Source organism: Odocoileus virginianus, chromosome 33, assembly GCF_023699985.2.
Source record: "Odocoileus virginianus isolate 20LAN1187 ecotype Illinois chromosome 33, Ovbor_1.2, whole genome shotgun sequence".
Classification (NCBI taxonomy): domain Eukaryota; kingdom Metazoa; phylum Chordata; class Mammalia; order Artiodactyla; family Cervidae; genus Odocoileus; species Odocoileus virginianus.
The window spans coordinates 23978323-23999887 of record NC_069706.1 but is presented as its reverse complement, the minus strand read 5'-3'; the positions used below and the strand labels follow the sequence as shown (position 1 = coordinate 23999887).

Sequence of the window (21565 nt, the reverse complement as noted above, 5' to 3'; positions counted from 1 at the left end):
GTGGGATTTGTACTTTATAGGTGTGAAAACTTGGCTCAGAGAAGTTAAAAAGCCCATGCCCAAGATCCCAGAGCTCATTCATCAAACCTGAGTCTGTGTGGCTCCAAGGCCCCCGTGGAGAGGAGTCTGCTTCCTGAACCCATGCTTCCCTTTTTTTTTTTTTTGGCTGTGCTGGGTCTTCATTGCTGTGTGGGCTTCTCTCTGGTTGCAGTAAGCACGCTTCTCGTTGCAGAGCACAGGCTCTAGGGCGCGTGGGCTTCAGTAGTTGCGGCACGTGGGCTCAGCACTCGTCACTCCCAGGCTCTGGAGCACAGGCTCAACAATTGGGGCTCACGGGCTTAGTTGCTCTGAAGCATGTGGAATCTTCTTGGACCAGGGATCAAACCCATGTCCCCTGCGTTACCACTGAGCCACCAGAGAAGCCCTTCTCTTGTTTTTAATGATCATAAAAGTGTGTTCCAAGTAGAGCTTATCTATGTTTGTATTTAATCTCTAAACCTAAAACTCAGTTCCTATAGCTTACATGACCAAATCAAGCTAGTTTAGAACCTGAAGAAAGAAACTAGAGAACAAAGGGCTGGTGTTGTTTCTTATCCCACTGATCTGTTTAGATGGATGCTGTCCCAAACTTTAGGGTGTCTCAGAGTCAACTAGAGAGCTCTTATAGCACATGGACCCCAAGTCCCACCTCCGGAGGCCGTAGACCAGAGTGGACGGGGCAGGACCCCAACAAGCTTTCCTGCCAAGTAGGAGTTAGAGCTGGCACAACCCCAGGGGTGGATCCAACCACCCGTCACACGAGAAAGTCCAGCCCCCAGGGTACAGCAGGAGCCTGGTCCCGTGTCCCAGTGGGGCCTTGTCCCAGCCTCACCTTCCCTTCCTCCAGCTCTATTTCCAGGTGGGGCCTGGACTGTAACAGTGGGGCCAAAGGGCTGTCACTCTCCCTGACTTCCCCAGGGCATGGAAAGACGCATGAGAGAGGGCGTCTGACCCCAAGCAGGACTCAGAACCTTTCTCCAGGGACCCCCACCCCTGGCAGCAAGGAGCGGGAGGTCACAGGGATGAGGTTAGGGAGGGTCCACTGTTAGGACTGGGAGGTCCCCCTGCAGAGGGAAGTCATCAGGGCTTTCGAGTCAGGGAAGGACATGTGGTCCAATGTAGGCATAAAAGGGCTACATTGCCTGCCATGCAGAGCGGTCAGAGGTGGGGGCAGGGGCCCCGGGTAGAAGCCAGAATAGCAGGCAGTCATAGGGAGAAGTGACGTGGCGTGGCCCAGACAGACGGTGGCTGTAGGTGGCACAGCCTGGATGCGTCTGGAACATACTCAGAGTAGACTGACCCCAGCAGAGCTGCCAGTGGCTCAGGTGGAAGCTAAAGGATACCCGGCATCAGAGATGATTCTGTGTCGGCTCCCAGCATCCATACATCCAGAGCAGTGGGCGCGGGTGCAGCCTGCCGTTCCTGCCTGTCTGTCCTTTGCGCTCTCTAAGGGGACGTGCTGGTGGGTCAAGGCTGACCAGGGGGCTGCGGGCTGCTTCTGGGCTCTCTCCCACTGCACCCCAAGTGTCCGTTCTGGCCTCCCAGCTGCTTCAGCCACACCCCCTCCCCCCAACACCAGCAGCCTTCCTCTGTGGATGATCAGCCATGGCTTCTGTGTATCCACTTCCCACCCCCGCCCGGCCTGCTGTGTTGCAGACCTTCCGCCTGTACCGGGACTACAAGGAGCAGGTCCTGGTGAAGGCCTTCGTGGACTACCAGCGGAGGAGCCTGGTCAACCGGCGCCGGGTCAACCACACGCTGGGCCCCAAGAAGAACCGCGCTCTGCCCTTCGCGCCCATGTCCTACCAGTTGTCCCAGGCCTACCACCGGTGAGCAGGGAGGGCGGGGCCTGTTGGCAGAGGGAGCGCAGGTGAGCAGAAGTGATGGGTGTCCCTCTTCATCAGCGGGCAGGGCGGCCTGGGCCCTTTGTGGCCTCCTGTGCAAGACCCAGCCTCCGGGACCAGGTTTCTCATCAGCGCCTGTCCTTCCTTGTCTGGGAATAAGGTTCCTGCCGGCAGTCTCTCGTAGGAGGGCGTTTACCAGTTCTGCTGGTAGTTTGTTTCCTTTTTTCGAAGCAAGTTGGGTGAAATGAGTGTCCAACAATTAGACCGGGTAACAGTGTACCCTCCTGGTTGGGTGTGATCTCAGTACCTAGTCCCCACGGCTCAGAGCTGTACCAGGCCGCCTGACCTGTGGGCTGAGCCACTTCCTTCAGAAGCCCTCGTGTTCAGACCCGGTTTGTGGCTCATCGGCAAGAGGGCGTTGTCACGAGGAATGAGAGTCACCCCTCTGAACGGAGGCAAGGGCTGGCGTGCAGGCCCTGAGTGGAGACAGACTGAACACACGCCTGTCCCCTCCCCTCCAGAGCGGTTCAGGGCTCGCCTTGTGTAAAGATGATGACAGACACACATTCATCTTCCCCAGTTCAGCACCAAGGGACCTAGAGTGTTGGCTCAGGTGAAAAGTCACAGCCCCTCCTTGAAGGCGCTCAGCTGAGCAGCACCTTCATCTGAGATGGAAAGAGGGCTTCTGGGGAGAAGCCAATGTGCTCAGCGTCGGTGGCAGGATTGGAAATGCCCGCAGCCCGTCCACCCCCAGGCCTCCAGCACCCCGAGCTCAGAAAGGCCCTCCCCTTCTCTTCCTGTCTTAGGATTTTCACATGGCGGTTTCCAAGCACCGTCTGCACAGAATCGTTCCGGTTCTTCAGCAGACTTCTGGCTGCGGGCAAGCAGGACCAGGCCGATCACTTCTCTTTCAAAGACCAGAACTGTAGCGAGCCCGCGAGCGACCTGGTGGCATTCTCCTTGGATGGCCCGGGAGGAAACTGCGTGACCGCCCTGATCCTTTTCTCCCTGGGCCTGGTTTCCGTGGACGTCAGGATCCCAGAGCAGATCGTCGTGGTGGACAGCTCCATGGTGGAGAACGAGGTCATTAAGAGGTGAGGGCCACAGGCACTGTCACTTGCCCTCAGGCTGGGCGGCTGCTCTTTTCTTTGCCCACTCATTCTGGGTTTTATTCACTCAACAAACGTGTGCTGCGTTTCTCTGCCCTGTGCTTGGAATCGTGTGGACCAAGACAGCCGGCTCTCAGCGGTGGTTCCCAGGAGCTCACGGGTCTGTGAACCGGGAATTGCAGCGAGCATCCGCTGCAGCGCCTCCTGCTGCTGCCCCTAGGCACCTGGGGAGCCAGAGGAGCGGGTGGCTGGACTGGGCCAAAGAGAAGGACCTAGAACAGTGAGGCCAGTAGGGGCGGGAAGGCAGAGAAGGGGGACCATTCCTTGAGGGCTTGAGAGCTGAGATGGGGTTTACTGGACAAGTGGGTGTCTTTTGGACAGAGACTAGGAAGGGTTTCCAGGCAGAAGGACCGGCCCTTGCAAAGATGCAGGTGTAAGGAGGGGGGAGGGAAGCATGGGAAGGTGGACGAGGCGAGTATTCTGGACACCAGTCCCTGCTGACCTGACTTCAGCCAGACGCCAGGGGGCATCCAGGGCCAGAGCACTGCTCCCTGAGGGGGCGGCCAGACCAGCAGAGAAGGCTCAACTGGGCTCCACCACCCAGGTCCGTTGTCTGCTCCTAGCCTAGGCAAGGACAGCACCTTGGAAGAGGACGAGGACGAAGAGGAAGACCTGGACGAAGGCTCAGGGGCCAAGCGCCGGAGCATCGAGGTGAAGGCCCACCAGGCCTCGCACACCAACTACCTGCTGATGAAGGGCTACTGCGTCCCTGGCATCGTCAGCAACCGCAACCTCAGCCCCAACGACAACATCGTGGTGAACTCCTGCCTGGTCAAGTTCCGCCTGCGCTGCACCCCCAAGCCCACCAGGCTTATGCTCGCGGGTGAGTGCCACCCCCGCCCACCCCAAAGCCCAGACCGCCAGCTCGTGGCCAGGCTCCCAGGGCTGCCTGGGGAAGCTGCCGCTGACCAAGCCAAAGCAGAAAGCAAAGGAAAACCCCCCCTGTCCTTAGCAGCCCACCTGGGGTGAGGGGGCCAGTGGAGGGTGGGCTTGCAGCCAACGTGCCTGCTTGCTTGGGGAGTGGACTGTGCCTACTGTGGTTAGCACTCAGCATGGTCTTTTTTACTTAAGTCTTTTGACCTCTTCCTATGAAAGTATTCCACTTATATTCATTACCTCTTATCTCCTTTTTTTCCAATTTTTACACGTTTTTGAGTTCTTGTATTGATTGCCTTTGAAACGTTAATGACTTAATTTCACCTCCGTTTCCTGCACCTTCGATATCAGGCAGTCTCGCCTCGTTGCACGTATGAGAATGTTAGGGCCTCATCCCTGCCCTTCTCACCCTTCTCTTTCCTAGCCCATCTGATTTGCCTTCATTTTCATGTGTTGAGGAGTTTACTTTTCTGTACCTAGTTTGTTTATTTTTGGCTGCACTGCGTCTGCATTGCTTTCTGTGGGCTTTCTCTAGTTGTGGTGCCAAGGCTTCTCATTGTGGTGGCGTCTCTTGTTGCAGAGCACAGAGCTCAGTAGTTGAGATACATGGGCTTAGTTGCTCCATGGCATGTGGAATCTTCCCGGACCAGGGATCAAACCTGTGTCCCCTGCATTGGCAGGCAGATTCTTATCCACTGGACCACCAGGGAAGTCTGGGTTGTCTAGTTGCATAACCACAATCAGCATCCCACGCTGTGTCGGGAGCTTGGCCTGGGCAAAAATGTGGCAATCTGTGGTCTTAGCAGAGATACCTTGTCCAGGAAGTAGAAACCAGCCCTGGTGGTGTGAGCAAAAGTGCGAATTTATGGAGAAGTCCCAGGGTATCTCACAGGGTCTCAGAAGCCCTGAACATGTGAGCATCAGGAAGGGTGGGCCTGAGGCAGCCGGAGTGGAGGGCCGCCCCCGACTCCTTCCGGAGCTCCAGGGCTCTGTTCTGAGGCCCCAGCCCCGCCTGTCTTCCCTTCACTGTGAGTTGTCTGCAGGAGAACCTTACGGCCCAGGGGATCCAGTTGGCTGCAGTCAAGGGCCCAGCGGCATGTATCAGGAACTTCACTGCCAGGGTTCACCCAGAAAGCGACCCTTGACTTTTGGAAGGCAGCGAGTCCGTGTTGGAGCGCACCTGCCTCGGCATCGCTTGGCACTGGTCTGGGGAGGGGAGGGGGCTTCTCCGGGCTGATGCTGGTCCTCCCGGTCTCCACAGACCCGTCTCTGGAGGAGCTGACGGTGGGGCCCTCCTGCCTCCCTGACACCTTCACGAGGCTGATAAACAGCCAGGAGGACACGTGCAGCTTGGAGGAGTTCGTCCACCAGGTGGCGCTGTCTGGGTACCAGCCCGGAGACGTGTTCGCCGCCCTGGAGATCCAGGAGGCCATTGCAGCGGCCGGTTGCTTTGGGGTGGACCGACTGGAGCTGAGCAAACAGTTCTCCCCCTTGGCCAGGACAGACAGTGAGCGAACCAGGACCTTCACAGACTACGTCCAGGTGAGCTGTGCTCCCAGGTAGCCCGCAGAAGCGAAAGCAGGAGTCGCACCTCCCGGGCCAGAGGCACGCTGTCGGTGGGCTTGGTTTGGGGTGTGTGGAATTTTTTTCCAAAAGTTGAATTAGTTGTCATCATTGAAGATCGGAGATTTTGCCTAAAACCCTAGATTCTCCTGAAAGTTAGAAGGTCCGTCCATCCACTCTGGGCCCTGTTTCTTCAGCAGAGCTGGCTGGAGCCTCCCCGCACCTGAGCCTTGGGCCTCGTCCTCCCAGCTCTCTGCTGTCTCCAGACTCCCTGCCCCTGGTCCACAGTCTCACTGCTTTGTTAGCACAAGTCCGTGTGCCCGACGCGCAGTGAGGCCAGACAGACTGAATCAACAGGATTTAGAGCAGAGAAAGGTTCATTGCGGGTCCACACCAGGAGACATGAGCTCATGCCTTAACATCCCTGAGCTCCTTGAAGGGTCTCAGCAAAGGATTTTTAAAGGGCAGGTGAGGGAGGGGCATCATGGGCTGTGTGTTTTTGCAGAAGCACTTGACCCCCGGGTGTTGAGTCTGGGAGGAGCTGGCCGGGCAGAAGGAGACTGGTAAGGTCGCATCAGCTTTGAGGGCGCAGCTGTGGCTCCAAGAAGTGGAGGCAGGGTCACCTGCCCTAAGGAGGTGGACTGGCCACTGGCTCAGGATGCTTAAAACACTGAGGCAGGGGAAGCGAGCCCCAGTGACCCTGGGGTTCCCTGCAGACCCCTGTGTCTCCTCATTCCCCAGGACCTCCTAGAGCACCAGCAGGTGCTGGAAGTCGGCGGGAACGCCGCGCGCCTGGTGACTATGGCCAACGCGCATCCTTGGCTCCTGCATTCAGTGCGGCTGAGAGATAAGGAGGAGGGCACTGACCCTCACCAAGAAGACCCCCGGGCCGGACCCCCCGAGGGGCCTTCCAGCGAGGACAACCCCCCAGAGGGGCAGGCACCGCCCTCTCAGAGCACCAAGAGGCGAGGCAGCTGGGCCGGCGCTGACGCGAGCAGCCAGGGCGGGGGTGCTGACCCCAAGGGTGCCCTGGAGCCCCCCGCGAAGAGGCCCGCACTCCTGGACATACGCTCGGCCCCCAGCCCAGGGCCCAGAGCAGAAGAGGAGCTGGGAACTCTGGCGCCTGCCCTGCTCGCGGCTCCTGAGGACGGAGGCGTGTCGGAAGCCGGGCCGGGGGACCAGGAGGGTGCCGGGGTGCCCAGCTTCCCAGGCCAGGGGCAGCTGCGCTGTCAGGCCCAGCTTCCGGAGGCCCCTGAGGACACCAGAGGTACCAAACCCTGTCCCCACCCCGCCTCCCCCACCCGCCCCTTCTCTGTCACGCGGCCTGAAGGGCCCACAGCGTCAGGAGCCTGCTGACACCACAAGAGGGCCTTTCCGTCAGCTTTCCTCGGCCTCGACTTTGAGGGGGAGGCTCTTGCCTGCTGACACTCGTCTTCCCCCTAGAGGGCAGGGGCCTCGTGCTCCTTAGCTGACCTCTGAATTAATTACAAGGAGGTGGCTCTCTTGTGGTTCTGGAAATAGGCATTTCCTGAGGCGTCCTTGCCAGGAAGCTGGAAGGGGAAGGCTCTCGCCTCCCGGGAGCCTTGGCAGGTGCCCCCCCACTCCTTTCCTCTTCTCTGCTGGAGTTCTCCCAGGGGTTTGCACACCCAGCTATGTAGTCAGGGCTTCTAGAGAAAGATAGGCACTCGCTCGCTCCCCTGGGGCTGGGGCATCCCCGGACACAGCCCCCAGACTGGTACCCCGCCGTCTGCCCATCTGATACTGTCCTGGGGGTGCAGCCCCCCCACTCCACCGCCCTGAGGAGGGAGGTGCTGTCTCTGTGCCCATGACCTTACCGCCAGACCCAGAAGGACCTGTGGGATAAACGGGGAGGGAGAGATGGGTGGGTCCCGCCTCTGCAGTCTCCCACGCCTCTCCCCTCTTGTCAGGTCTGGCAGACGGTTCTGCGGCTGGCAACCTCTCCCAGGTGGCATGGGAAAGGTGAGTGTGGCTTGGACTCCGGCAGCCTGGGCTGGGAGGGGGCGGTGAGAGCCTCGGAGGGTGGTGTCCAAGGTCCGGGGTTGACTGTTACCGGAGGTCTTTCACAAAGGTTTGTCAGGCACAGCGCTTCTCGACCGGGAGTCTTAGACACCTGAGGAACTGTGAGCTCCCCCCCAGGGACCAGGCAGGCACTCCTTGCCCGAGGTGGATGAGGCCAGCAGTGCTGACGGCTGTAGCGCCCTGTCTGCTGGGAACAGTGGTGTCACAGGAGTCTGAGGGGGCACCTTCCACAGTGTGTACATCAGCCTCGGTTGAAGGGCCCGTGTTCTCCTGGCTCAGACTGGGCGGCCCAGTCACGTGGTCAGAGCCAGCTGTCCAGCCCGCCTGGGGTGTCCCACTTGGGGACTGTGTGGCAGACCTGTCACTGCTTTAGTTTTTAGTAAAAACCTTCTAAACCAGTCAGGCTTCCCCGGTAGCTCAGATGGTAAAGAATCTGCCTGCATTGCAGGAGACGCGGGTTCAATCCCTGGGTTGGGAAGATCCGCTGGAGAAGGGCAACCCACTGCAGTGTTCTTGCCTGGAGCATCCCATGGACAGAGGAGCCTGGCGGGCTACAGTCCACGGGGTCTCAAAGCGTTGGACATGACTCAGCAACTAACACTTCTAAACCAGTCACTGCTCTAGTTTTTAGTAGAAACCTTCTGAGGAAAGTGTGCCTGGAACCCTCAAATACAGCCCAGAAGCAGAGCTTGGGCATACAGACCTGTGAGCTTGGTCAGAAGGGGATGCGGCCATTTTTGTTGTTGTTGTTAATGAAAATAAGCTTTAAGATACCAAGTAATAAATACAAAGATGCAGACAGTTCCATTTTCTTCCAGATGTTTGGAGTCAACTTATAGCAAAGGTGGAACTGAAATCTACTTTCAGCCTTAGAAAACAGTTCAGGGGTCCTTGTTAGGTTTGGTTTGGGAGGTTGACTCTTTTCTTCTGCATTTATAACTCGCGCATTTTAGAATTGACTTCAAAGCACCAATAATCATGCAAATGCTTAAGCAGAAAAGAAGTTATATTAAGCAGAATTTACACTGTATGGTAAATGAGGGGACCAGCTGCTAGGTTAAGAGTACTGTCATGTCCTCCCTACAAAAGAAAAAAAAAAAAAACCCTTCAGGTTGTATCATGTCCCAGAGAGAGCTGGTAAATCTAGAAGTCCTGGCTCTTCCCTGCCCCACCAGTGTGGGGTGATGAAGGGGCTGGGGCCCGCCCCTGCAGGCGACAGGAGAACGGGAAGCAGAAGAATAGGAGGGAGGTGGTCCCCAGCCCCACCAGCGGGCCTGGCGGCCGAGCCTCAGTGTCCCATCTCCCGAGGTGGGAGCCACGTGGAATCAGCTGTCTTCCCTCCCCCACTAAGCTTGATGCCCGTTTCCGCCGCCCCCGTCCCCCCGCAGGGACTGCGAGAGTGTGCGCTTCATCGGGCGCCCGTGGCGCATCGTGGACGGCCGCCTGAACACGCCGGTGGTCAAGGGCATGATGGAGGCGGTGCTGTACCACATCATGACCAGGCCCGGCGTGCCCGAGAGCTGCCTGCTGCAGCACTATAGGGGTGTCCTGCAGCCGCTGGCCGTGCTGGAGCTGCTCCAGGTGAGCCTCTCGGCGGGGAGGGTCCTCACTGGGTCCCCGTCCCCTGCCGCACCTTTCCCCTTCCGGGGTCTGAGAGGGCGGGGGGCGGTGGGCACGTTGGCTGAGCTCTGGGGTCGGCCACTGCATTACCAGCTCAGCCTGTGAGGGTGCACTGGCCCCCTTGCAGAGAGCCAGCTCCTCAGAAGAGTTGTGCCCCTGGTACCCACCCCCCACCCACCCCCAAAGCTTACTCCCGCCCCCCTGCCCAGAGAGGTCGGCCCCATTGCCCTCCGAGGCCATGGCACCAGCCAAGCCCCACGCTGATTTCCTTCCTCCTCCATCTGCTCTTTAGAGCTGCCAGCGCCCAGCCCTGGTTCTCAGCACTCAGCCTCCTGCAGCCCCCACCCCTGCCCCAGGTTCCTGCCCCAGGCCATCCCTCCCCTCCTTTAGTCCCGAGCTGCTGCCTAGGCTTACACTGAAGCATCCCCGGGGTCTTATCTCTGACCCTTTCTCAAGACCAGGGCTCAAGGGCTTGCAGGCCCACAGGGACCGGCAGGTAGGTGAGTGACCAGCCCTCACGAGTGGCAGGGAGAGCTGGTGAGGTGCCTACGGTCTCCTAAGGGCAGCTCAGCTTGATGGCCGCCCTGGGCTCCAGCCGTGTGTACACAGGAGTTCCAACTCCTCGACAGAACCAAGAGCAGGAAGTTCAGTGCACGGTTCCCTGCACTTCGCAGCAGGTCTGGGCCAAACAACCCCATCTGAAAGCCTGTCTGCAGCCCCTGCACAACACGGGCCCGCTGTATAAATGCTGGCCATGCCCTTCTCTCTCTTGCCCTGGGCTCTTGCTTAAACCCACCTGGTCAATCCCTGGTCGTCTTTCAAGGCCACCCTCATGTGCCTGTTCTGGGAGGCCGCTCTGGGTACAGAGGACGTGGTCCTTAAATGCCCCTGGAAACCGATCTGTCTCTGCCACTGCAGGGGCTGGAGACCCTGGGCTGCATTAAAAAGTGCGTGCTGAGGAAGCCCGCGGCCGCCTCACTCTTCTCCCAGCCGCCGGTGGGAGAGGCGCCGCTGAGCCTGGACGAGAGCCCCGTGGTGTTCTACGAGCCCACGCTGGACTGCACCATCCGCCTCGGCCGCGTCTTCCCCAACGAGGTCAACTGGAACAAGTGGGTCCACCTCTGAGGCCCGTGTGGTCCTGGCGAGCCCCCCGGGTGTTCTCTCCTGGGGGGCCTCTGCCCACTTGTGGGGTGCGGCCTGGCAAGGTCGGGACCCAGGGGTTCTTGCATCCCGCCCACGGGAACACTGTGCCCAGCCCAGCCCGACTATGGTTTCTGGCCTGGAACTCTGGTCGGCAGACCGCCTGACCGCCTGCTCCCAGCCTGTCCGCGGCTGGCCTTGAGGACTGCTTTGTCCTCCCGGAGCTGGGTGGGGGAGCTTGCAGATGCCGCTCCCCGCCTGCTCTCCTCCTGTTTCCAGCCTCTCTGGATCCTGGGTTGTGGTAAGTGAGAGGCCCCAGTGGCCTGGTCCTCCAAGGGCTTCTGAAATGATCCTGCCCTTCGGGAGCAGAGCTGCCTGCCCAGGCCCTGAGCCTTCTCTATGGACATCTGCCCGCTGGCCAGTGAGGGGTCAGGAGCTGTGGGCCTCGGGAGTCTGCCCCATCCACGCAGACTCACGTTCCAGCTTCCAGCCACCCCATCATGGAGGACTCTCTGTGCTCCCCAGAAATCCCCCGTGCCTGAGGGACAGGGCCTTGTGGGGACATGTCATAGAGTTCAGGCTGGGTGACCGCCTGCCAGGGCCGCCATTGAGACTTGTTCCTCTGGAGGCAGGACCCCTGACCTCTGAGCCGGGGCTGAGCCTGCAAGCCACCCCCAGGCCTCCTGCCGCCTGGAAACGGGGAGTCCCTGTAGGTTTGGGATTTGTCTTTTTTTTTTCCAGCCTCTTTCCTTATTGAAAAAAAAACCCTGGCATGTATTTATATGTTTTTTTTAATTAAAGCGAAGTAAAATGCATTTCGTTTTGTATTTCCTAAAGAATCTTTGACCCCGAGGGGCTCCTTGTTTTCAGCCACAGAACAGCTGGGAATAGATTTCGGTAAAAACCCTAGAAGGTGGGTGCTGGAGGTGAGCTCGGCTCGGCCCGTCCCAGGCGCTGCCTCACCACACACCGCTGCCTCAAAACCCTTCCTCCCGCTCAGCCGGGCCCCGGCTTGTCCCTTAACAGGCATCTGGCCATGTCCAGGCCGGGCCTGTGGCTGAGTGCACAGCCTGTGATGCCGGCAGGCTGCTGAGGTCTAAGCCTGGAGCATGGATTCGGCCCACAGCTGATCTCTTTTGCTCACAGTTTCTTTGTTGTTGTTTAATTAGTTACCAACATTTCTTTAAAATTGGAGGTGTCACATTTGTAAAAAAATCCAGATCTCTGTCTTCTCTGGAAAGATCTAGAAATACTGCATGTGACAGTCACAAGTATGGGACATGCCCCCCCCAGTCATGGCTGGCCCACCCCCGGGCCAGGTCTCAGGCCCATCAGAGCTCCTCTCACTTTAACCTGCAGCTCACGGCCCGGCCCACCTGGCAGCCTTGGGTTTCCAGCTTCTCTCTGCCGAGGACCTGGCCCCCAGGCCAGACTCCAGGGTGATGGGGCAGAGGACAGGAGGCATGGGGTCCGGAGTCCTGAGAGTGAAACTCCCCCCCCCCGCCCCCAGCACTGCCAAGACCTGGCCAAGTCTTGGTATCATTTTTTTTCCTTCTTTGTTCGTTTTTACTCTAGAGTGAAAAAATAGCATTTGGGGTGATCTGGGGTAATCAAGTAGAATAATGGATATGATTTGCTTTATAAACAGAAAATACAGATGCTGATTATGTGGAAATGTATTTCGTGGCAGGAGGAAGGTAGGGTTGGGATCCAGTCTTGATGTTCCCATCCCAGAGCCTTGGTTTTCTCATCTGAGAAATGGGGATAGACTGTCCCCCTCACAGGAGGGCCAGATGAGCTGAAGAACACCAAAGACAAGCACGTAGTAGGACTCAGTCAAGTCTGTTTTCTTCCCTGTGTCCCCAGAAGGAGGGACAGTTTGGGCACGTGTCTGGGAGATGGACACAGGGGCGAGGAGTCAGCTCTCCAGTAGAGAGAGGGGATTTCTGTGATCCACATTCCCACATCTAGTCATCCTGTACAAGGATGACTTCCTCCTTCCCTCCTTCCCCCCACCCATCCGTCAATCTGTCCATGTGTCCATCCACCCCCTCAGCCAGCCCCCATCCAAGGTAGCTCTCTGCCCTTCCAAGCTCTGCACCTGGGGTTTGCAAAACCAGAAGTGTAGACCAGAAGCTATGAGATCAGATGGCTTCAGGGCCAGGCAGGTAGTATAAAGTGGCCTGGCTAATACTCGGCAGGGTAGGAACTATGGGAAATTAAAATCTGCATGCCCAGGGTGGGAAGGAATTCATGTTTAGAAGAAAAAAGATTTTAAACACTGACTACCTAGTAAAACCTCCCACCTGCAATGTGGGAGACCTGGGTTCGATTCCTGGGTTGGAAAGATCCTCTGGAGAAAGGAACAGCTGCCCACTCCAGTATTCTGGGCTGGAGAATTCAATGGACTCCAGTTCATGGGGTCGCAAAGAGTCGGACACAACTAAACAAGTTTCACTTACCTAGTAAAACACGAGGGGTCGTGTCCTGTTCACCCCGAGTGACAGCACGCCCCAGACCCCGAAGGTCTGTCCTCTGGATTCCTTGTCCCTCCACACTCCATTCTTACTCCTTTTTACTTACCTAAGCCATAGTTAACCCATTCTCTTTTAAACAGCTAAACCTGCAGGCTGCTTTCTTCTCCAGGCCTTTTTCTCTGCATTTCCATACCTTTTATGATCCCCACCCCTGAGAAAACACAGACCTGTGATGGCATTTTGCGTACTGACACGGCTCCAGCGGTGGTTCACCCTGGAGTGCCCCCACACATCGGTGTCTGCACATAGCTATGCATTACGAAGTAAGTCTCTAGGCGGAAGTCCTGGCACTGAGGTCCTGATGTGACTCCCTCTTCACTGAAGCTGCTCCCTGGTTTTGCCCAATGAGCATCTCCTCCTCTGCCTTCCCGGGCCCCGCCTCCCTCCCTTCTGGAGCCCGCTCACATGTCACTGTCTGGCGGCTGCCACCTCCCACATCCCCTTCCCCCGCTTCCAGCCTGACTTTGCCCAGGGCCACCCAGAACCTTGGGCTGAGCGATCTGTCCTCTGCCTTCACCTGACTACCCACCCTTCCCCTGGGTCCTGGACCCACTCATGCCAGGGAATTTTCCACGTGTGCCTGTACGTATGTGTGTTGTGTGTGTGTGCACACATGTGATCTCACTGCTTAGTGTGGCCTCACCACCCCCACCACCTGGTGCCCAATGCAGGCCCACCCAACCAGGAAGTAGAATTCAGCCCTTGTTGAATTTAAAAAAGAACCTACTAAAAAAGTAAAATAAATAAGAATTTTTAAAACAAATTTTAAATTGAAAAAATGGAAAAGAACCTAATATAAATAAATAATAAAAAAGAACCTACCACGGTTACCAAAGGGGAGAAGGAGAAGGGGAGGGACAAAGTGGAAGGTTAGGATTAACAGATACAAGCTACTATACATAAAGCAGGGAACCAGGAATTACCTGGTAGCACAGGGAATTACACCCAGTGTCTTGTAATAACCTATATGAAATATAATCTGCAAAAAAAAATTAAAAAAAAATGCCGGCCCACCTGGTGACCACTCCCACCGCACTGAGTTGCGGTGACAATCGTGTAGCCGCCTGGCGGTGCCAAGCAAAGGCAAGTGGGGCCCCTGGACCTCAGCGTAGAGAGGACCCCGCCTCCAGCGGGCTCCTCAGCCAAGTTCCAGTGGTCGGCAGCAGGTGGCAGCAGCAACCCAACATCCCCATTTGCTGAGGGCTGGTCTGGTCTCCAGGTGTCTGTGTTAATAGCTCGTTGTTTGGGCTTCCGAGGTGGCCCAGAATCTGCCTGCCAATGCAGGAGACCCAAGAGACACAGGTTCAGTCCCTGGATCAAGAAGGTACCCTCGAGGAGGAAATGGCAACCCACTCTGGTATTCTTGCCTGGAAAATTCCATGGACAGAGGAGCCCAGGCTACAGTACCAGACAGGACTGAACGCACATGCACGCACATACAGCTCATTGTCCAGCCACGTTTAAGGTTGAGATCAACAAAAGTATATGGGAGTGGGGGTCAGGGTGGGGGTGATTTGTCCACAAAAATAACAAAGTAACATTTTCTAAACACTTCCAATGTGCCAGACACCTCTCTCCATACTTCACACGTATCCTGGTCCTGATCAATATACCCATTCCATTTATGAGAAAACTGAGGCACAAGGAAGTGAAATGATTTCTGCAGATTGAAAGCTAGTAATTGGATCTCCTGGTTTCCCGACTCAGGCCATCCGGCCTCAAAACCCTCCCCGCTTAGGCCCCTTTCCAGAGATGGGGTTTGTCTTGGGGTGGGTGGCCAGCATGATGCTGAGAGACCTCCCCCCTCCATTGCAGAATGTAAAATTTATTTTCTGGGGCCATCAGTTTTTAAAAAGAGAATGCTCACGTCTGTTGCCACCAGAGGTGGAGTAAGACCCCTAACAGTGTGAGCAGTGGAGTGTGGCAGGCTGGGTGGGGTTGGGGGTTGTCTCTTGTTCCATTCACAAACATCCAAGGAAGCCCCTACCTTCACCTTCATGTCCTATCCCGGGGCATTTCCAAGACCAAGGGCAGGTGGGTCCCTCCTGGGCTCAGTTCACCTCCTGATCTCTGCCCACTGCTTTCTCAGTCATGACTCTGCCTTTAATTGATTGATTGATTGACTCATTCATTCATTCAGTATTTGTTGAGCACGTGCTATGTGCCAGGAACTATTCTAGGCTCTGAGACCTAGCAGTAGATGAAAGAGAAAAAATCCCTGTGCAAGTGGAGCAAGAAAGAGACGTATATTAACATAAATGTTACAGAAAATGATAAAACGAGGCACTGCGGTTTTGAGTAAGGGCCCCTAGGTAGGCCCCTTTGTGAAGGTGACCTTTGAGCAAGGACTTGACTCCACTTGTTTCCCATTTCTGTGTTGATGTTTCTAGACTGCAGATGACCCCCATTGCACCCCCGCTTCATTGTGGTGGGTTTATATGTTCTTCTCCTTTGCTCATGGTGAGCTCCTGGAGGGGAAGTACGTGTGCTCACTCTGCCGTCATCCACAGAAGGCGTGTTCTGGGCTCTGATGGTGCATCTGAGGGACTGCAGTTGGGGTGGGCTGTGAAGGGCTACTCTGCCCGCGATGCCGGCGGCAACTCAGGCAAACTGAGTCCCCAGATAGGCAGGGGAGGGGAGAAGAGGCTCTCCCTCCAACAAGAGGCCAAAAAAGGAGCCGAGGACGCTGGGATGGGGGAGCATGAACTCCAGGTGACTGGGCGAGTCACTGCCCCTGTGGCCTCTGCTTCCTGAGTGGTAAGACAAAGGGCTGCGTCCAGTTTGCACCCTCTCCTTCCTTCCCAAAGTAGATGATCCCGGACACCCAGACAGCATCCAAGGCTGAGACCTTACAGTAACCGATGCCGAAGGGTCGGGAAGCTGGAGTGCTCAGGTTCTTCAAATCCTAGCACAGGGCAATGTCAGGTTCAGGATATTTCTCTGGGAAGGAGACTGGAGAAGGGCTGAAGGTGATGGGGAGAAGCACAGGCACAGTTAGTGTCCCTGTCCCCATCCTCCCTTCTCATCCCCAGAGCCAAGAGGCTGATTCCTGCCCCACAGTACAGAAGAGGAAACTGAGGCTCAGAGGCGGCAGGTGACTTGCCCAAGGTCCTTCATGAGACGTGATTGAGCCTGGTCCTCAGGCCCCTTTGAATGCAGTCCCTCCTTGGGATGGGAGGACAATCCTCACTGCAAGGGTGAGATGAGAATACTGTCTATTGCAAGGGACAGAAACCTTTCCCAAACCTGCTTAAACAAAAAAAGGAAACCTACAACTCATTGGTAGGCGGATGACACCACCCTATGACAGAAAGCAAAGAGAAACTGAAGAGCCTCTTGATGAAGGTAAGAAGAGAGTGAAAAAGTTGGCTTAAAATTCAACATTCAAAGAACTAAGATCATGACATCCAGTCCCATCGCTTCATAGCAAACAGATGGGGAAACAATGGAAACAGTGACAGACTTTATTTTCTTAGGCTTCAAAATCACTGCAGATGGTGACTGCAGCCATGAAATTCAAAGATGCTTGCTCCTTGGAAGAAAACCAGTGACCAACCTAGACATTGTATTAAAAAACAGAGAGATTACTTTGCCGACAAAAGGTCCATAAAGCTTTGGTTTTTCCAGTCAAAGCTATGGTTTTTCTAGTAATCACGTATGGATGTGAGAGTTGGACCATAAAGAAGACTGAGTGCTGAAGAAATGATGCTTTTGCACTGTGGTGTTGAAGACTCTTGAGAGTCCCCGGGACTGCAAGGAGATCCAACCAGTCCATCCTAAAGGAAATCAATCCTGAATATTCATTGAAGGACTGATGCTGAAGCTGAACCGCCAATACTTTGGCCACCTGCTGTGAAGAGCCAACTCATTAGAAAAGACCCTGATGCTGGGAAAGATTGAAGGCCGGACAAGAAAGGAACGACAGAGGATGAGATGGTTGGATGACATCAGTGACTCAATGGACATGAGTTTGAGCAAGCTCTGGGAAATGGTAAAGGACAGGGAAGCCCAGCATGCTGCAGTCCATGGGGTCGCTGCAGTTATGGACACCACAACTCATTGATTCAGTCAGGATAGGCTGGGTTACACTGGTAGCAATCAGCCTGCAAATCATAGTGGATTACAATAAAGGATTTATTTCTTGCTCACAGTCCATGTCCATCACAGGTGAAGCAGATGCTCTGCTCCACATCTCCCCACTCAAGGCCCGGGTCTGATGGAGGAGCCCCCATCTCAAACACCACTGGTCACTGAGCCACAGAGGAGCACTCTGAAGGACATCACAGCTGTCAGATCAATGCTCTGGTCCAGAAGTGAGGTTTATCACTTCTGCTCACAATCCATTGGCCAGTCCTGGTCATGTGGCACCATCTGACCACAAGGGGACAGGAGACCAAGAGCTGGAAGTAGTCGGTGAACAGTATGATGTCTACACTTAACGTACCTCAAAAAGCCCAGGGGGAGTGTAGTTTCAGGCATGGCCGGATCCAAGACCTTAAGAGGTACTGTCAGGAATATGGGTCCACTTCCCAGCTCTGCTTTCCAATGTGTTGGCCTCATCTCAGAGGGCTGTTCCCTCCCAGGTTCTCCCCTCTAACCCACCCCCATCCCCAGCAGCTCCGGGTTTAGTCCACCCCTACAGATGAGCAGGAAAGACACATGGACCAGCTTGGGTTACATGTCTGACCCTGAACCCTCACTGAGGCCAGGAGGATGGCATGCTCTCTGGGAGGGGCCTGGGTCACATGGGCCGTTCCCAGAGCTGGGGTTCTACCCCCCCCCCCATTGATGCTGACGCAGGCTCAGGCACCCATGGGTGTTTCTGCCCTCCTGACCCAGGTGCCTTCCAGCAGAGCAAGTTGGGGATAGTTTGGACTTGGGGTCAGGAGCCCAGAGTTCAAGCTCTGACTCTGACCTTTAATTCAGGGTGTGACCGCAGAAAGTCACCAGTCCCTTCTGCATCTTTACATCATTTGTTGAATGGATATCCCGCCCCTGGGAGCCCGCAGGTGGAAAAGGGCTGGGCTGGGAGCAGTGGGTGGCATCCCCTGCCTCTAAAAACAGGGTTGTTAGTAACTGTATGGCCTGGACTCTGGGTGACAGGGGACCTCCGCCCCCACCCCCTTCACCCCGTGTTTAAAGCTTGGTCACACCTCCAGGCCTTTGCTCAAGCTCTTCCCTCTGCCTGAGCAGCTGGTGTCCCTTAGAGCTTGTATTTATTTTTTCAGAGCCCAACAAATACCACCTCCTCCCGGAAGACCCCCCAGGGCCCTTCTATTGCCTGTTCTGATCTCCCACCCAAGTGCTGCGGGTGCCTCAGAGCAGCTAGGAGTGTCGATTATAAACACGTCTTCCAATCCCGTGTTTAAAGCCATCGAGTTGGGAGCTTGAAATTGACCGTGATGAAATATTTACACCCTGGAAATAAGCAAGCACTGCAAATCAGGCTTTGCTGAGGGCTGCCTGTGTGCCTGATCGGGGGTGAAGCAGCAAACACAAGAGGCAAAGTTGCTGCCTTCCTGGAGTTTGTGTTTGATATTTCATCCTTGTCTCTAGCAGCTGTTCATCCATCCATCCATCCAACTGTTCCTCCTTCCAGCCTTGACCATCCTTCTACGCCTCCGTCCACCCACTAATGCACCCACTCGTCCATTGGTCATCCGTCCACCCCCCCTCCTGCTACTCCAGCCCCCCAGGTGGACCAGCTCCTGTCTCCCTTCTGCATCGACTTTTATGAGATGGGTCCCCTTCAAAGACCCAAAGTGTCGGTGGGGAGCCCTTTCTGGCCCAGGCCAGAGACCCGTGCCCCTCCCCGACCCTGGCCTGCCATCAGCCGGGGTCGCAGGTGTCCCCTCCCCCCCCCACACCTGGGCCCAGAGCTCTGGGTGCTGGAGAGCTGAGCTGCTTCCCCGGAGAGCCTGGGGCTCGTGGGGTGCCTGGAGCCCATGGTCTCCCTGAAGGTGTGAAAACCACAGCACACCTTGGCCCAAGTGTCTCCGGGGTGACGGCGGGGGGTGGGGAGGACTGCTCACACCTGCAGGAGCTGTGGTTTCACACTTGTGCTCCCTCCATCTGCACCTTGCACATCCTGATCCCAGTCCCACTATTAAGACCATCAATGTTCTAGAGCTTTCAAAACCAAGAAATCCCGTGTTCTCTCAGCGACTTCTCCCAACCACCGGCCCCCCCACCTTTTACAGAGAAGTCAGAGGAGCCATCGGCAGGATTGACAGGTCAGCCCCGTCCAAAAGCAGAGACAGGCCAGAGCTCAGGCACTGCCCTGCAGCCTGACTTTTGGGAAGGACCACGGGCCAGGCAGGGCCAGGCCGGGGCAGAGGGTCCGTTAGGACTCTGAGAACTGGTGGCTGAAACAGACTCCGCTATTTTAACTCTGCTCGGTGGCCTTGAAAAGCCTGCCTCTAAAGGTGAGCACCCTTAGGAGAAAAGTGATCTCTTTTCCCTTCTTTTTGTTTTGATTTATATTTTTATCGGGCTCTAGAGAAGGGGATCGGAGAAGGCAATGGCATCCCACTCCAGTACTCTTGCCTGGAAAATCCCATGGATGGAGGAGCCTGGTGGGCTGCAGTCCATGGGGTCGCTAAGAGTCGGACACGACTGAGCGACTTCACTTTGACTTTTCACTTTCATGCATTGGAGAAGGCAATGGCAACCTACTCCAGTGTTCTTGCCTTGAGAGTCCCAGGGATGAGGGAGCCTGGTGGGCTGCCGTCTATGGGGTCGCACAGTCGGACATGACTGAAGCAACTTAGCAGCAGCAGCAGAGAAGGGGATGGGGAATACATATGCAAGTCATTTCCCACTAGGGAGATGTCCGTTCTGATTTTCCTGGGATCTTTTTTTCTTTTTTAAAGTAAGAATTGTTTGCAATGTGCAGCACCAATTTCCAGCTCCTGTGAAAAGCTGACGCTCAGTAAGTTGCCTTCAAAATGCCGCAAAGAAGTATTTTCTCAGCATCTTAATTTCACATTTCAGCAGGCTCTCTGACAAACCGTCAAGAACTTGACTTCCTCTAATTCCCCAGGATGAACAAATAAGATGCCAGGGACCAGGACCACTGTGTCCTTACTGCCTAGTCCAGTGGCCTTCCCCTCCCACCGTAAGTGCCAAGAGGAGGGTCCTCTCCCAGCATCCCAGCACCTGTGTGTAATCAATAAATATCTCATGGGTGCATAATGGGAACGACAAACGGGCAGCAGGAGCCCAAAAATGAAATCTTGGTTGCTGAGGGGCTGATTCTAAGAAACAAAGCTGGTTTTCAGCCCAGAAGCCCCCACCTGCCCCTCTGCAGGGTGGGACAGCCCGCAGTTACCTGGGTCGAGTCTGGTTTCTCAGCCCCACCTAACCTCCAGCACAGACTGTGGTCCTGGCTGCAGAAGAAAGGAAACAGATGTTTATTGAGGGTCTGGGCTGCACACCATATGTGGGCAAAACCTCTCTGATTTCTCCAGAGGGTAGGTCAGGACACCCACATGGTCCAGACAGGAAACTCCAGCCCAGAGATGAGAAGCAACTCGCAGAAGATGGCAGAGCCAGGAGGTGTCAGAGTCAGGATTCAGAGCTACATCCATCGCTCGCTCCCCCAGTCTCCCCACCCCCCAACTTCCCGCCCCCAGGGTCTCTGTGGGCTCGCTTGGTCCCTTTTGCCGCCCCCTGCGAGGTGATGGGGAAGAGTGTGGACCTTGTGCGGCTGCCAGAGGCAGGACCGGGGGTGGGGGGCGGTGGGTGCTGGGCTTGTCTGCCCCAGGCAGGGCCCTGGTCCCAACACGTGACTGGCCTCTTGGCACGTGTCACGGGGGCCACCCCCACGTGCCTGGGAGGGAGGGAGGCTGTCTTCACGTGCACACAGGCATGTGCCGCTCACATTCATGCATATGGGGAAGTCACATCGGCACAGACACACACGTGGCATCACCACGGGCATGCTCCATATCCACCCAGGCACGCAGACCACACACACACACACACACACACACACACACACACACACGCACAGCCACGCCAGGGGGTCCCCGAACTCCAGATGCACGCTGTGAACACCAGGCGCAGGGGGCCCGTCGGGGAGACCAGGGCTGTAGGCCTCTTCACTCCACAGCCCCTGGGGACCCCGTCCGCGGCTCGTGGCTCAGGAGCATCGCTAGCTGGCCTGGGACCCTGGCGGCGTAGGCGGAGGGGCCGTGACCACCCACTGTCGGAGGTAGCTCCTGGGGGGTTCCTCGTCCCTGGGGCTGCTGAAGTCACTCCCCACCGGGCTGCCACAGTCAGAGTCCGCAAAGCCGCTGTCAAATGTGTTCATGTCCAGGCCGACCGGGGGCGAGCCCGCCTCGCTGTCCGATGGCCCGGGTGTCCAATCTGCCTCATCCTCATGGGGCAGCCTTAGCCGGTCAAGGAGGCTGCCCGGCCTCACGGGGCCACTGGCTGAGACGCAGCCACAAGACAGGATCGTGGCCCCCGTGCTCAGGAGCGGGTCCTCGGTGCCCGGCCCCGGCTCCAGGCCAGTGTCCAGGTTCAGGGCAGGGTAGCCATCGTCCCCACAGGTGCAGGGCCAGGCACACAGCCCCTCCGCGTCCACCACGGTCACCGTGTCGATGGACACCAGGCCGTACAGCCGGTCCTTCTCCTGGCTGTAAACCGAGCTGCCCAAGCTGCCGGCGGTGGAGGGCACTGGGCCCCAGGAGCCCGGCTCAGGCACCCCATCGGCTTCCACCAGGTCTGCAGG

General features: G+C 56.5%; 2 protein-coding genes across 3 annotated transcripts in view; one reads left to right on the top strand and one right to left on the bottom strand.

The window, feature by feature from the left end:
- GTF3C1 (general transcription factor IIIC subunit 1) overlaps positions 1-11106 on the top strand; it is a 78751-nt gene extending 67645 nt beyond the window's left edge. For both annotated transcript variants that reach the window (XM_070461085.1, XM_070461084.1), the window contains exons 30-37: positions 1696-1868; positions 2690-2977; positions 3616-3875; positions 5190-5470; positions 6233-6758; positions 7420-7471; positions 8920-9112; positions 10070-11106. In XM_070461085.1, coding sequence (XP_070317186.1) covers positions 1696-1868; positions 2690-2977; positions 3616-3875; positions 5190-5470; positions 6233-6758; positions 7420-7471; positions 8920-9112; positions 10070-10276 — 1980 coding nt within the window. In that variant the 3' untranslated portion in view covers positions 10277-11106. The remainder of the gene's footprint in view (positions 1-1695; positions 1869-2689; positions 2978-3615; positions 3876-5189; positions 5471-6232; positions 6759-7419; positions 7472-8919; positions 9113-10069) is intronic.
- Positions 11107-20217: 9111 nt separating this feature from the next.
- The window catches only part of IL21R (interleukin 21 receptor), a 34974-nt gene continuing 33626 nt past the window's right edge, over positions 20218-21565 (bottom strand). Inside the window, 1 exon segment of the mRNA XM_020907932.2 lies at positions 20218-21565. Within this exon segment, the coding sequence (XP_020763591.2) occupies positions 20984-21565 (582 nt within the window). The 3' untranslated portion in view covers positions 20218-20983.